Genomic DNA, 16,054 nt, shown 5'->3' on the forward strand with positions numbered 1-16,054 from the left:
TTCACTTGAACACAAAGCCTCATTTATTTTGGTCCAAATATCCAGATATGTGGGTGGATGCCTTCTGCCAAGGAATGTCATTAAAGTTCACATCTGCTGATTCCACAGCATGAAGCATCTGACCATTTGCCACTCTCAAAATAGCGTGAAGTACTTTTCCTACCTGGAAATAAATTGCTTCCACCCAAAAATATAGACTGAGCACAAACAACATAAAAGGCACTCTGCTGGGTACTGTGTAGAATATAAAGCTGAATAAGTCAGTTCTTGCTCTTGATAAGAACTTTATAGGCCCACATTCTTAGATACAGATCTTAGATTACATTCTTCTCCAAAATATGGACAGCGATGATCTCTCCATCCTTAGATGTTAGTGTTGTGGTTTGGCTAAACGAGTGAATTAATAGAAGAATGGGTATTCTAATGAAGACATTTTTTGTTATTGGATGTCAACCAACAAGAAATCATTTCTAGCCTCTTTAGTCTGATCCCATTTGCTTAAGGACAATAAAAGAACTGAAGAGTGAAAGAAGAAGGATCTATGATAGGACCAGGTTAGAGAACAAGGCGAATAGGAGTCGGAACTTGTAAAGCAGGGGTGAGGAATCTTTTTTCTGCCAAGGACCATTTGGATATATTTTTTTAAAATATATTTTATTGATTTTTTACAGAGAGGAAGGGAGAGGGATAGAGAGTCAGAAACATTGATGAGAGAGAAACATTGCTCAGCTGTCTCCTGCACACCCCCTACTGGGGATGAGCCTGCAACCAAGGTACATGCCCTTGACCAGAATGGAACCTGGGACCCTTTAGTCCGGAGGCCGACGCTCTATCCACTGAGCCAAACCGGTTAGGGCGCATTTGGATAATTTTAACATCATTCATGAGCCATACAAAATTATCAACTTAAAAATTAGCCTGCTATATTTGGTCAAATATTTAATTAACTCACCCCTAATGCCTTGGCAGGGCCAGACCGAATGATTTTGCAGGCCTTATACGGCCCGCAGGCCGGATGTTCCCCACCCCTGGTGTAAGGAATCAGTGAAAACAAATTTTCTGTAGAAGATTAAAGAAGAATACAGTTGATTCTAAAACATTAAGATAAAATTGACAACAGTAGCCTTTGTGGGGAGAAAAAAAGAAAATTTAGTGGAAATTGACTTAACCAAAGATTAGAAGGGGTCAGGGAGAATGTTTCCTTTGGCTTCCAGCAAGTGCCAAGCCAAAGCATGGAACCTTAAGTGATGCTCCAAAGAATTGCTAAGCATGTTGTTTGGACAAAGAAGGATGAGAAAATCACCTGCCAGAGGTCCTTTGTCCACCTGCTGCCTTCATTACTTATGGCGGCAGTTCTCAAACTCTTTTATCTTGGGAACTTTATATAATCTTTAACATTAACAAGGGCCCCAAAGAGCTTTCACTTATGTGAATGCCATCTAACGGTATTTCTATTACATATTAAAATAGAGAATTTCAAAATATTATTTCAAATCAAGGCAACGAGGAGTACTTACTTTTTGTTGTTTCTCTATAGACTCAAAGACAAGTTCAAGATTTCAACATAACCATTTATTTGAGGATAATGAGGTTAGAGCTATCCTGACAGATAATACCAAGGTTAGCTAATAAAATTACAGAAATACTGAGATAAAACATTTTATGAATCTTTATAAATTTCTATTATTTATAAATATATACATATTGATCCTTACATCAACTACCATAGAAAATACTAGAAAACACAAGAATACACATGCAGGCAGGCATTCTATTAGTCAGCAGAGTGATGACATCATTACACATCAAATGGTCTCTGGAAATTTCCACTGTACATTCATAAGAGAATGACAATGAACTGGAAGGAGTCACTGGGCGAAGTGCTGTTGGACACAAATTTGTAGGGGAATGTTTTCCTTTTGTCATGATTCTAGGAGTGGGGAGGGAAGAAGAAATAAATTGCCTTTTTCTGTACTTTCATTCAGTGGAGGGAGGGAAGCATATATTGGACTACAGGAAGAAAAGCTAATAAATAGGTTGGAAGTAATATTCTACCAGCAGGAACTTGATAGATCCAGGTAAATGCTTTGGTATAGTGGCTCCTTTGAAGAGCAAAACCAAGATTTATTAAATGTCCTTCAAAGCGCTTATCTTAAAAACAATTACAAGTTTTTAATCATACTGCTAATTACCAAAATCAAGCAATGCAGCTTTTCTTTCCGCTCAATGAATATTAATGTTAGTAAAACTTGAAGTTTGGCATGCCAAATAAACTGGCATGTTTGTCAAAAAACGAACACGTGGTTTGAAGATAAACCAGATCTAGAATACGTATTTGTAGATTTTTGCAAAATAAAATTAAGTTTAATTTTATCAATTAAGAAAATGAAAAAGGCAAATTGTCTTATTATCCTAATGGAAATGGTTTTGATCTCAGAGATTCAAAGAAAAGATCTTGGAGACGTCCCAGATCCGGCGAGTTTGAGAACCAATGCCACCGAATAACTTTAATGTCTCTTCCCATTTCATATTATTACTAAAGTGACTTTTCTCTGATGCATATGTTGCTCTCCTTCCCAGATCACCCTTTTAGGAATGTTGAGTCAAGGGAACCACAAGACCCCCCCCCCCCCCCCCCCCCGCAGCCTAGTGGGGCCCAAACCCGAAAACCTCCGGACGACCCGAGGACGCTCCGCTGAGCACAGAGAACCCCCTCCTGAAGTCGCAGAATAAGCCGGGTCTAGAACCCAGATAAACCAGCCACCCGCGCGCTAAGGCGAGGCCAGAACCGGAGGCCAGAGGCCGGGCTCGCCGAGGGCTCAGGAGGGAGGTTCTTGCCCAAGAAAGCGCAGCGCGAGCTCCGGGAGACGCCCGCCCATTGGCCGCCCGCGCAGGTAGGCGGGCCCCGGGGGCGGGGCGGCGCCGCCAGGTGCTCCCCAGGTAGCCGCCGCCTCCCTTTCCCACCGATCAGCTGCGCGGCCTCCCGGGATCCAGGCAGGAAGTTCCGTCGCGCGCGCCCCGGTGCCGGTCAGGGCACTCCTTCGCGGACCCCAGGCGCTTCCGTGGCCCGAGCGCGGGGGCCACCCCGTCCTGCAGAGAGCGTGGCCGAGATTTGGCGGGGAGCAGAGACGGAGGGTCTGGCGGCCGCAGACACTACCCTACGACGCGGCTGCGGCCCGGGAGCTGCGGGAACATGCGCCCGGAGCTGCAGGTGCGCTGCCCCGCGCTGGCCCTGGCGGGGGATGGGTTTCTCGGAGCGGCCACTCCGCAGATCGGGTCCGATTGCAATTCGAGGCAGAGGGTCGCCCGTGGCGGCAGGTGCCGGCTCGGGCGTCGGCCGGGTTCGGGGCGCGGCGTTTGTCCCCAGGCACTTTCGCGGCCGCTGTCAGGGCGCGGATTGGACCCGGGTGACCGAAACCGCGCGCGGGGCACAATTGTCCCGTGGCTCTGAGCACAACGGGTCCGTGACTCAGGTCCTACAGAAACTCAGTGCTGAGCCAGGGGCTTTTTTGACGTGTCTTTCTGTTTGTTTCTGTTCTAGTTTGTTTGACCGTTGCTGGACTATGTTTACGCTCCTGATTCTGCTCAGCCAGCTGCCCGCAGCTACCATCGCGTTTCCTCTTTGTGCGAGAGGTCCAGAGGAGTCTGGGCATGCGGGGGAAGAAGGTGAGCGTGGCTTCGGTTTCCCAGAAAACCCTCTTGCAACCCCAAACCGCCTATTATAGATCTCAAATTAGGAAGCATAGTATTTGAAATTACACGCCCTCGTCAATCATAGGAGCACTGAAATATTCTTTAGTTTAATTTTTGGTTTATTTGGTAATGTTGTGGTTTAAGTGCAATGGATACAAACTGATTTTGAGTTACTTTTGATTAAACACACACACACACACACACACACACACACACACACACACATTTAAGATCTGCTTTGTGGTTAACCTGAATGGAGAACCTATTTCAACTTCTAAAATCAGTGAGTGCCATTTTTCTTTTCTTTTCTTTTGTTTACATAAGGCTATGTGGTAATTATAATTAGCATAATGAGTTGTTCTTCCTGGAAAGATAGAGTCCAAGAACTGGTCTGGACTTGTTGAGACCCTAGGCAAGTCACCTGATGCCTTTTGGCTTGAATTTCTTCATCTGTAAAGTCATGGGGGTGAGGAGTGGAATGATCTGAGGTCCTTTTTGATTTTTCAAATCTCTGGATATAGTCGGATGGTTGTGAGATTAGGTTTGGGGCTTACTAATCTGTATTTTCACACCTTGTGGGTTCCAGGTCATAAATAGACTGGTTCCTGCCCATGTTTTAAGAGCCTAACAAAGAAGAAGAAAAAAGAAAGAAAGAAAAGGGGGGAAAAAGGCTTTGGCTCTCAGCATCCTTCTCCCTGCTTCCCTACCCAGCGCTAGTACTTTGGATCTACTTCCCCACACATTCCTGTCCCTTATCCCTTCCCTTCTCATCAGATGCTACTCAGCTCATTTTCATTTGGGAAGGATCTGTTACACTAATACTCCTGGATGACTTATTAATGATTAATACAGCTTAGTGTGTTAAACCTTCTAGGAGAGAGAGAGAGGAGAGAGGAGAGAGGAGAGGGGAGGGGGGAGGGGGGAGGGGGGAGGGGGGAGAGGGGAGAGGGGAGAGGGGAGAGGGGAGAGGGGAGAGGGGAGAGGGGAGAGGGGAGAGGGGAGAGGGGAGAGGGGAGAGGGGAGAGGAGAGATTGGGTTTTAAGATAGGGCAATTATCTTAATCCAGAGGAATTGAACCCTTGATGACAGAATTCTAGGCAATTGGATAGGCTAGCTCATGGTAAAAGGACAGATTTTGGAAGGAGATCCTTCTTGGTATCTCCCAAGTTGTACCATGTATGTAAGGTCACTCATATATGAGGTTGATGATCCATTCTCAGTGGGACCAGATGCTGATCCCCAGAATCCTTGTGAATGTATTCATCTATGCACACAGTAACAGACAAAAAGACACTCTCAAAAATAGTATCACAAACTCTGGAAGGAATTTAGAGATCATACTTGAGTGCAAAAGGCTGGCAATATCTGTGGGAAATGTAAAAGAGGAATCCTCTATGTTTAAAAAGCCAGCTTGTTCAGTTATTAACCATTTTGTTAACACAGACTCTGCGCCAGGCCCTATGCTGTGTACTGGAGATGTAGAAATGAAAGGCTGTAATCCTTGCCCTGGAGGGCCTCTTCATTGATCTGGGAGGCAGGGTGTAAACAGGAAGTGACCATAAACTCAGAAGGTAGTAACAGAGACCTGCAGAGTAGAGGAAAGTGTGTAGCAGTAGCTCTGTCTTAGGAGAGTTGTATGGCACAGAAGCCAGTGCTCTCTATATGCAAAGAAGACATATGGAAAGTTATATAATAAATGGAAATATGAAAAGTAACTAGGAAAACCTACAGCTAAATTCTGATAAAGGTCAGTGACTTACAAGTTATTTATTTAAAAAACATGTGGAGACCGGAGAGAGAACGAGAATGAAATATTTGGACTGGTGGGTCTGAAATGCACAGAGGGACTCTTTGAATGGTCTAAGGCAGGAGAAATGGAGATGGATAGAGAATCTGAGGAGGCAGATCCAAAGTGCAAAGACCAGAGGGAAAATAGAATCTCTCGCGGAAGTTCAGGATGATCCAGAGCAAGGAAGTTTGCTTCTTTCAATTATAAGCACTTTCAGGGTTTCTTAGAACCCAAACAATAAAAAGCAGCATTTCTCCTAAGACTGTGAGGGAGGCAGGGAAAAGTTTGATAAGGCCCTGACCGAATTGGAACTTTCACACTCAGGGAAGTGGCAAACAGCCTCTGGGTGAGGATTTGTACTGGCATAAACATCACTTCAGGAACAATAAAACACGTTTACGCCTCTCTCTTTTGTATTCCTTTCAAGTTGAAAGTAGCCTTATTGAGTGCCATTCAGGAGGGTAGGGATAGTTTTATAACTCAGATAACCTTGTCGAACAGAAGACCGACAATGAGAAATTTGGCACCGCTTTCTAGTCAATAAAATGTGAAGATCTGGGTGAATCTGAGAAGTAGCAATACAGAAGCAGATTTCTAATATTCTCCTTTCTGAAATTAGATTTCATGTAGTTATAGTTAAGTTAGGCAGGTTTTGAGGTACTGCATTATTGGTTTAGTATTTTAAACCCATGTCAAGTCGAGTAACACTAGACCAGGCGTGGGCAAACTACGGCCCGCGGGCCGGCCCCGGCCCGTTTGAAATGAATAAAACTAAAAAAAAAAAAGACCGTACCCTTTTATGTAATGATGTTTACTTTGAATTTATATTAGTTCACACAAACACTCCATCCATGCTTTTGTTCTGGCCCTCTGGTCCAGTTTAAGAACCCATTGTGGCCCTCGAGTCAAAAAGTTTGCCCAGCCCTGCACTAGACTATATCTACGAATTGCTTCAACTGATAGAATTATTTTTACTGATATTTCTTTTTGTCAGCTTTGAAAACCACACAAGAAAGCTTGGTGTAACTTAACTACATCAAGAGAACTCTTCACTCTTTTCACAATTTAAATAGGAATTTTCTTTCTTATTGTTATCAGTATTTGACATCTTTCTATTTCTTCATTAGTATTTACATCAAAAGAAGAAGCAAACTCTTTCATTCATAGACACCTGCTATATAATAGATTTGATTTGGAGCTCCTCACTCCAGGTGACCTAGAAAGAGAGTGCATCGAAGAGCTCTGCAATTATGAGGAAGCCAGAGAGATTTTTGTGGATGAAGATAAAACGGTAATTTGGTTAATGATGTTAATTGTCTGGAAATTTAATAACTCGTACCTAAGAAAATGGCCCTTGCAGTCATTAGAGATTTAATGCTTTAAATAAAATTAGGATTCTATCTCTGTCATCTCTTTTCTACTTTCTTTAAAAGCGAATTAGCTTTTACTTTAGACTTGGCTTTATACTTAATTAACTGGGCTTATAGTAATCAGCAAATGATTGGTTATGCTGTAATTTTGTGTGCTTAATGTTTATTATCTTCAAAAACAATCATGAAGCAGTGAACTAAACTTCAGGATATAAGTTGAGTTAGCTCTCTGACACAGGCTTTAACCCAAGACTCTGAGCAGTGTTTTCGGACGGTGGCCTCACCTTTTGGATGACTGTATTTATAGTTCAGGTATTGGCAATCTGCTATGTGCCAAGTGCTCTGCTAGAGCCTGAAGATACAAAATACACAGTCCCCCCACTCAGGAGTCGGTTGTGTGGCATCACTGTAAATGTAAGGGAGAGACTTTGAGACATTCTCCCTTAAAATATAATGAAATCCCGTCTGTTCATCTTGTAAAGGCACAAAACAGAGACAGCACTGGCCTTGTTATAATCTGGCATATTCTTGAAGAATGTTAAATGACCCAGATTCTTTACTTTTGTAGATTAAATAACCCCAGCTCCTTTTTCCCTCCCTCAAAAGTGCCATTTTACTCTGGTCACTAAGAACCTCGCTTGGTACCCTTCAAATGCAGGTTTTAATGGAATGTAGTTCTTTTTCCCCCAAACTGTGCCCAGCCTCCGCGCTAACATCTGCTGCTTGTATTAGAGAAGGAAAACAAAGTCTACATACACTTCGTAAGGGCGCCTGTTGAGATTTTATTCTGATTTTCACAAACCCGTTTTATAATTTTATCACGGTTCCTTAAAATCTCTCCCATTCTCTCAAGTAACACTGAACTTAAACAGCCTTGGGGATGTCTTTCGAAATCAATAAATACCTTTCAATAAAATCTAGCCAACCGAGGTCCCACTTAGCATAGAAAAATTCAGACTCCTTTTCAAAAATTAGTCTCCTGCCTCAGCTTCTACCTTTGGCACTTGCACCAACTCTGCAATGCAATAGTTTCCCTGATGCCTGCGTGGGAGCTCTGGGCAGGTGAAGGGAGAACAGCAGGGTACAGTGGTAGAGAGGTGGCACTGCAATGATCCCCTGACCATTCCAGAGCTGGGAGAAACAGTAGTGCATGGTAGTGCTTTAATTAGAGTGAGTCACGCCCTTTAGCTTGAATGAACTGGTATCTTACCTGTGGTACATCCCAAAAACTTACCACCCCTAGTCTAGGTCATTGGGACCAAATAAAATGACAATGAAATGAAATTAACTTGGAAAATTTATCTTTCTCTTAGCTGGCATTTTGGCAGGACTATTCAATTAAAGGACCAACCACAATATCAGGTAAGACAAGAATTGATTAAATAATGTCTTTCCCACACCCTTTCTTTTATAATACATTTAGTTTCATTATTTGAGTTTGGTTGTTGCTCAACATGCTTACCTTGTCAATTCAAGGAAATTTTCTCAGTTATACACTGGGCTAAGATAGAAAAGGCCCCATTCATCTATTTATACAATGAAAATCAAGTTTGGTGAGATACTCGGGAAATGAGATAATAGGTTTAAAGCTGCTTTAAACAGCTCAGCTAAGTCAAGACTTGCACAGAATAAAGGTTGTACTCCATTGCTTTAAAGTAGTAAACTATTTTAATTGTTTTGTCTTTTTTTTTTTTTTTTTTACCATTACAAGTGAATGGAAATCATATGTTACTAGGTAAGTTAAGATTGTTAGGTAATATGAAGTAACTTCTAGAGAGGGACCATCCTGTCTTTTATCTATATTGATCACCTCTAGTTGACTTTTAGGTAGGTTTTTTGCCAGCTGTTCTTTCATTCCTCTTGCGTAGGGCCCAAGCTTATAGGGAGATTATATTACACAGCTACACTGGCGTTGCTCAATACATTAATCTTAGTAGTTACTATCAAAGTGTGCCTAGTGGAACAAAGTTTAAGTTTATCCCGCTTAGTCTTGAATATTATTCATTTAATATGACTTATTTAAAAGAAACAAAACCATAACTAGGGCTTTCAGGAAGTGTTTAAAATTATTATTTTTTTAAATATATTTTATTGATTTTTTACAGAGAGGAAGGGAGAGGGATAGAGTGTTAGAAATATCTATCAGCTGCCTCCTGCACACTCCCTACTGGGTGTGTGCCTGCAACTAAGGTACATGCCCTTGACCGGAATCGAACCTGGGACCTTTGAGTCCGCAGGCCGATGCTCTATCCATTGAGCCAAACCGGTTAGGGCTGTTTAAAATTCTTTAGGTCATATGTTTAGCACAAAGATTTTTAAAAAATTAATATTATTTGATGCTTAATATTGTGCTTAGACCCAGGATTAAATTTATGGAAATCACAGGTAGGGCTTTTCAGTTGTTATATTTACGTTATTTTAATGATTTTTCTTAAGGTGGAAACAGAGAGAAAATTGATGTTTTGGGCCTTCTGACTGGACTAATTGCTGCTGGAGTATTTTTGGTTATTTTTGGATTACTTGGTTACTATCTTTGTATCACTAAGTGTAACCGGCAAGGACATCCAGGGTAAGTACCAAATGAAAATATTTAATTCACTATTACACATTCTGTACTGTTATTTTTAAGTGGATTTAAAATGGCTGCCTGTTTTTTAAATAAACTTTTTATTTTGGAATAATTTTAGATATACAGGAGAGTGATAAAGATAGTTCAAAGGAGTACCATGTATCTTTCACCCAGTTCCCCTCACTGTTAACAGTTTATGTTATCATAGTACATTTATAAAATAACATTGGGCCCTGGCCGGCTTGGCTCAGTGGATAGAGCCTCGGCCTGTAGACCAAAGGATCCCGGGTTTAATTCTGGTCAAGGACACGTACCTCGGATGCTGGTTCCTCCCTGGCCTGGGCCTGGGTTAGGGCATGTGCAGGAGGTAACTAATCAATGTGCTTCTCTCACTTCGATGTTTCTCTCTGTCTTTCCTTCTCTATTCCACTCTCTCTAAAAGATCAATGGAAAAATATCCTTGGGGGAGGATTAACAAACTAAAATAAATAAAAGTTTAAAAAAACAACATTGGTACATTAATATTAACTGAATTCCAGACCTCATTTAGATTTCACCAATTTTTACATGATTGTCCTCCTCCTGCTCTAGGAGCCGATCAAGACAGTACATTGCATTTAGTTGTCATGTGTCCCCCGTCTCCTCTGGTATATGATAGTTGTTCGGTTGCCTAATTTAACACAAATAAAAAACTTCAAAATGCTGTTTCTAAGGTCCTTCAAAAGAATACAAGAAGATTCCCAAATATCAGATTGAATTTTCAATGTTTCCTTCTTTTTTAAAAAAAAAAAATTTGTAATTGATTTTAGAGAGGAAGACAGAGATAGAAACATCAATGATAAGAGAGAATTATTGATCGATTGCCTCTTGCACACCCCACACTGGGGATCAAGCCTGCAACCTGGGCATGTGCCCTGACCAGGAGTCAAACCCTGACCTCTATAGGTTGATGTTCAACCACTGAACCACGCTACGGGCCGGGCGATGTTTCCTTCTTGAGCAGGAGGCAGATACCAGTGTCCCCACATTCTTTCCAGAGGCAAGAAGTCCCATAGTTTAGTCTGAGTCACGGTGATATCAGATCTAGCCATGTGGCTACCCAAATAGAAAAAGAATAGCTTTTAAATTCAGTTATTTTTACTGATACTTTAAATCAAATAAAAATTAATAAAATAAAATGGTTACCCACTTGAAGATAATAGCACATTAATAAAGTTTCATGAATATTCATAAAAGCAGTACTTGTTTACATAATAGAACCTCAATGTACTTATAGGAATAAAAAGTTATTAGCTTCTGTATTATCTTCTCAATACATGAGATGAGTAAGCATAGAATAATGTTATTTTTAAAAGCACCAGATACTAAACAGACTATTCAAAATTGGGGCTTATATATTCCTATTTACACTTTCAAATTAAGTGAACAAGTGCATGATGGTGACCAGGTGATGAAAAGGTTATGGATATTAGATAATGGTGATGATTACAGAACGTTGTGAATATAATCAATACTGCTGAATTGTATATGTAAAAATGGCTAATATAGCAAATTTTAAGTTATATATATTTTATCACAATAAATTTTTTTTTCTGTATTGTTAAGGTCAGAGTTTAGGGCAACAATATAGAATTAGGATTCATCTGTTGGAGGATAAAAGCTGAAGCCATGAGAATAGGCAAGTTCTGAGTGAGATGGAAGAACAGAAGGCAAAGGACTGAGCCTGTAAGGATGCCCACAGAAAGGGTGCAGACAGGAGACATGCCAGCAAAGAGGGCAGAGGACAGGGGCAACATAAATTGTAATTCTGTCCCCAAACTGGAATTCCCAAAAAGCTCCCTGAGGCATTCATCTGACCTGTGGGCATGGACTAAGGAGTGTGTCAGACTTCTGTAAATCCTGCAGAAATCTGAGAAGTGAGAGAAAGTAAGGAGAATTGGTTTCATTTTTCTTAAGCCACTATCTTTTATGCTGTATGACTTCTATTAATTTCCCTTATTTAACAAACAGAAAGTATTTCCAAGTATTAAAATTAAAAATAAAAAACGCTGGTCCTTCAAAAGAATACAAGAAGGTTCACAAATGTCAGCTTTTTTAAAAAAATAGTTACACTTAATGTTAGTATAGTGCTGTACAGTTCACAGATCATTCTTACATCTATTGTCTCACTTTAACCCTCACAGCGACCCTTTGCATTTTAGGGGACATTTCAAACTAGGTTTACCAAATATTCTCTTTTGTTGGGATTAGCTTTTAGATACTTACTAAAGTACATTTCATCTATTGTCCTAAGAAATTCTTCCAGCAGAGTTATTTGTTTTCTTTCTATATTTTGCAAATGGGGGAAGGGTGAGGAAATATTTGAAAAAGAGTGAAAAATAAGATCATTGTCAGAAAAGTTTGTCTCATTCTTCTGTAAAAACATGCCAAGAAATTGGAAACAAGATCTTTTCATTTCTTAGTTTCTTATTTTATGGAGTAAAATAGGTGTAATATGATGTCCATTTATTTGAGATGTTATTGGTGCATACTTTCTGGTTTCACTCATCTGAGGTGTATGTAAGAAATAGCTGTGTAGATATTTAATGGTTTTGGTGCAGTTATTATATTGTTTCTATATCTCAAGCTTTGAAAGTTGACATGGAAAAATTTATTTGTTCAAATAAAGCATCTGTTCTCTATAAGCAAACAAATAGAACTTTTCGTTACAGGCTAGTGAATGTGGCAAGTGACTAGCCTACCATGAGAACATTCCAGATTTCTGACAGAGGAGGAATTGTGTTCAGCCCTCTAAGTGAACGTGTAATGATCTCGGTCACCTCTCAATTATTGACGGGCTGATTATCCAGTTCCTAGATTTACACAGATCTTTTTCTTCTCTCCTTCCCTCCAATTTCAGATCTCATTATTACCTCTGAAGGGAAGGGTGTTTTAAGGTGCAAACGGACTTAGTTTGGAAGTTTTCAGAATTGAGTCTGCTAAACTGTCTCTTGTTGGGAAGGATGTTGTAAATACTGACTAGAGGTTGGGGATTACCTATGAATTTTAATTATCTTGTTAGCCATAACTGTAGGAGGTTAATTTATGCATAGATTAGCCAGCTTCACAGCCTAAACAGATCCATTTACTAATGTTTCAATTATCATTTTGTAATTTACAAGTGAGGAGGGAAAAGGTAGGTTCAAAACATCAGACCCATATTGCATTTCAATTTTCATTGGCTGGTGTAGCTGACAAAGTTTTGTGAAAATGGTGGGACTAGAACTAGGCCATATATATTTTTTTTCATTGTTGGGCTTAGATCAATGGAGTAGGAAAAAGACATAATGTGAGGAAGGGAACCATACCAGTGAACGCACAGAGCTCATTGCACATACTGAGGAGTGTTAAAGAGGCTACCTTGGCAAGAGCAGAGAGCTATAAAAAGCAGGATGAGGCCGGAATAAGGGAGGCTTTGAAAAGGAGGTACAGGAGTTAGAACTCGATTCAATGCGAAGAACGCTGCAGGTTAGACTTTTGCAGAGAAGAATGATGCGATGAAGGAACTGTTTAGAAGGGACCTACGCATCAGGCAGCAGGACTTCGGGAGGCGGACAAAGGAGAGAGAGACATCAGCTGCTGTGATTATCGGTGGCATTGGTTTCCTTGACTTGGCGTTGAGCTGCCTTTCAACAAAACCTGGGTTTGGTTTCACGCCATACTTCGAGAAAGTTTTCGTCCAGGGAAAGTAGCATATTTTGAGTCCTTATGTAGAGGTAGCTATTATTATTCCCCCTTTACAGAGAGGTTAACTTGCCTTTGGTCACATGACTAACAAAGGACAGGATCCGGCTTCATACCCATGTCTGACTTTAAAGCTCTTGATCTTTCCACTAGACCAAGAAAGACTCTTTCTGTTGTTAGAAACCTGTGGTTATATTAATAAATTAGGTTCAACTTTTATAAAATTAGTCAGTTGGATTTTTAAATGTTGCCACCTTAAACTAAAACTGCTGCCTTTTCTAGCCATAAACGCTGTATCTCTGTTTAGTTCTTCAGCCACCTACGTAAGAAGAGGAAGGCAGACTCCCTCCATCATTTTCAGAAGACCTGAGGAGGCTGTCTTGTTTCCATCACCACCTCCACTGGACGACACAGAATTACCTTCTTATGAACAGGCAGTAGCACTGACCAGAAAACACAGTATTTCGCCACCACCGCCTTATCCTGGATCAACAAAAGGGTTTAGGGTATTTAAAAAGTCTCTGTCACTCCCATCTCACTAAGCTCACCTTGCCATCTTGGTGGTAGAGGAGATTCGTATTATTTGAATGGTTCATTTTTCCTGAACCATAAAGACACGCCAGTTCAGCCCTTTATGACAAACTGCAAGAAGTAAAGGAGGAATAAGCATGAGTACTACACCACAGAAGTTCTGTCGGCATCTTGAACCTGAACTTGATCATTATTAACCTGATAAGAAGCTTGGACTCCATATCTTTGCGGTTAAGAAGAGAGCACTTTTTTCTTATTTATTTTAATGGTTCAAAAAAAAAATCTGTAGTATGGGTGTCATAAGTAGAACTGATGAAATATCTGTATCCTTTGTGGTAGATAAAGGTTGTAGATTTTTTGTGTTGAATATTTTAAAAGTAAGAATTTGTAACCATTAGATTATCCCATCATAATATCGGGCCCACTCTTTATTAGGTTTTCTTTTTGGTTGCAAAACTTCAAAGAATTTGATACTTCATTATAAATTGATGGCCTTAATATAATCACTTGGTTTTATATTTTAAATTATAAAATGGCATTCACCATATATTGCCGGTTTTAGTTGTTAATTCTGGCTATCAGTCATGTTTCATTATGAGGAGTGGGATTAGTAATTTTCTCTACAAAACAACACACTTGCTAAGGAGTTAGATCTTTAGAGGACTGTAATAACAAGGATTTCCAAGAGTGTTACACTAACAAATAAATAAACAGGCCTCAAATCTAGGAGTGGCTAGAATTTGATAAAGTTACCCAAATTACTAAGTAGGCACCTATTTTATTGTTAAACTAGAGGCCTGGTGCACGAAAATTGTGCACTGGTAGGGTCCCCAACCGCTGCCAGCTGGGGCCTCCCTCCCTTCCCCTGGCTGGCCTGCCCCCTGGTCGAACTCCCGGAATAACTCTGGTCAAGGGGACAATTTGCATACTACGCTTTTATTATATAGGATTATCTATATATAACTATATATAATTATTTATTTTGAAAATATGATTTTTCTAAATAATAGCTTCAGAACCTAGAAAAAGTAATTTACTTTTCTGCTATTAAAATATAATATTGGTTAAAGTTACCAGCAACCCCTTGTATCTCTTAATGTCTGGACACAAAACACTATCAGTAACCATTTTAACTTATATTTTATCTCTCCTTCTAATCGTATTTATGACCAGTCTCTCCTTAAGAATGTAGTAGAGTTGCCCTAGCCGATTGGCTCAATGGTTAGAGTTTGGCCTGCAGACTGAAGGGTCCCAAGTTTGATTACAGTCAAGGGCATGTACCTCGGTTGCAGGCTCAATCCCTGGCCATGGTTGGGGTGTGTGCAGGAGGCAACGAATTGATGTGTCTCATTCACATTGATGTTTCTGTCTTTCCCCCTCTCACTCTCTAAAATTCAATAGAAAAATATCCTTGGGTGAGGGTTAACAAACAAAAAATAATGTAGTAGAGTATTGCCGAGACCGGTTTGGCTCAGTGGATAGAGCATCGGCCTGCGGACTGAAAGGTCCCGGGTTCGATTCCGGTCAGGGGCATGTACCTGGGTTGTGGGCATATCCCCGGTGGGGGATGTGCAGGAGGCGGCTGATCGATGTTTCTCTCTCATCGATGTTTCTGACTCTCTATCTTTCTCCCTTCCTCTCTGTAAAAAATCAATAAAATATATTTAAAAAAAAAAAAAAAAAATAATGTAGTAGAGTATCTAATGTAATAATAGAGGAATATGCAAATTAGCCAGGACGCCGTAATGTCATGATCAATCTACAAGCGGCGGAGAGCTACAGGGGGGTGGGGCAGCGAGCTACAGGCGGGCAAGCTATGAGCGGAGAGCTTCAGGAGGGCGGTGGGCGGGGCAATGAGCTACCAACAGTGGAGAGCTACTGGGGCGGTGGGTGGGGTGGCCAGCTGAGGCAAGTGGCTGGGAGCTACTCGCACACGGATTCATGCGTAGGGCTACTAGTAACCTCTGGAATGAATGTGTGTGCACAAATTTATGTAGGTGGATGTGTATGTATGTGTAATTTGTTTCCTCCTTGCAGGAGCTCAAGAAATACAACTATTACATGTAATAAAGAGATCCAGAATCACACACACACAAAAGAAAGACAAAGAAAAGAAATATAACATACTCCTGAGAAACAGAAAATTCTGTTCTTTATGTTTTTACCAGGCATTGCATTTTTCTATTAAAGCTCATTTGTAAAAGTGTATTGTTTTATAATTTTTACAGAGGTGAGACTTAAACTCACATGACTGATAATTCCTTCCAAATTGAATATTTAGAAAGTGTAAGTCATGTTACCATATGTGTATGTGTCTCTCCTTTAAGACAGCATGATCTTAAGGCACATAAAAGCAATACCTTCACCATTACAGACTAC

The 16,054-nt window shown here is 40.5% G+C and overlaps 1 protein-coding gene across 1 annotated transcript; it reads left to right on the forward strand.

The window, feature by feature from the left end:
* Positions 1-2,971: 2,971 nt before the first annotated feature.
* On the forward strand, positions 2,972-13,686 carry PRRG4 (proline rich and Gla domain 4; the record flags this gene model as incomplete). The annotated part of the gene is made up of 6 exons (XM_081100362.1): positions 2,972-3,211; positions 3,542-3,666; positions 6,610-6,773; positions 8,166-8,214; positions 9,289-9,421; positions 13,452-13,686. Exons 2-6 carry the CDS (start codon positions 3,564-3,566, stop codon positions 13,684-13,686), a joined length of 684 nt encoding a protein of 227 aa, XP_080956488.1. The 5' UTR covers positions 2,972-3,211; positions 3,542-3,563.
* Between the last annotated feature and the right edge of the window lie 2,368 nt (positions 13,687-16,054).

The sequence above is a fragment of the Myotis nattereri genome (genome assembly GCF_964212035.1).
Source record: "Myotis nattereri genome assembly, chromosome: 9".
NCBI classification, from domain to species: domain Eukaryota; kingdom Metazoa; phylum Chordata; class Mammalia; order Chiroptera; family Vespertilionidae; genus Myotis; species Myotis nattereri.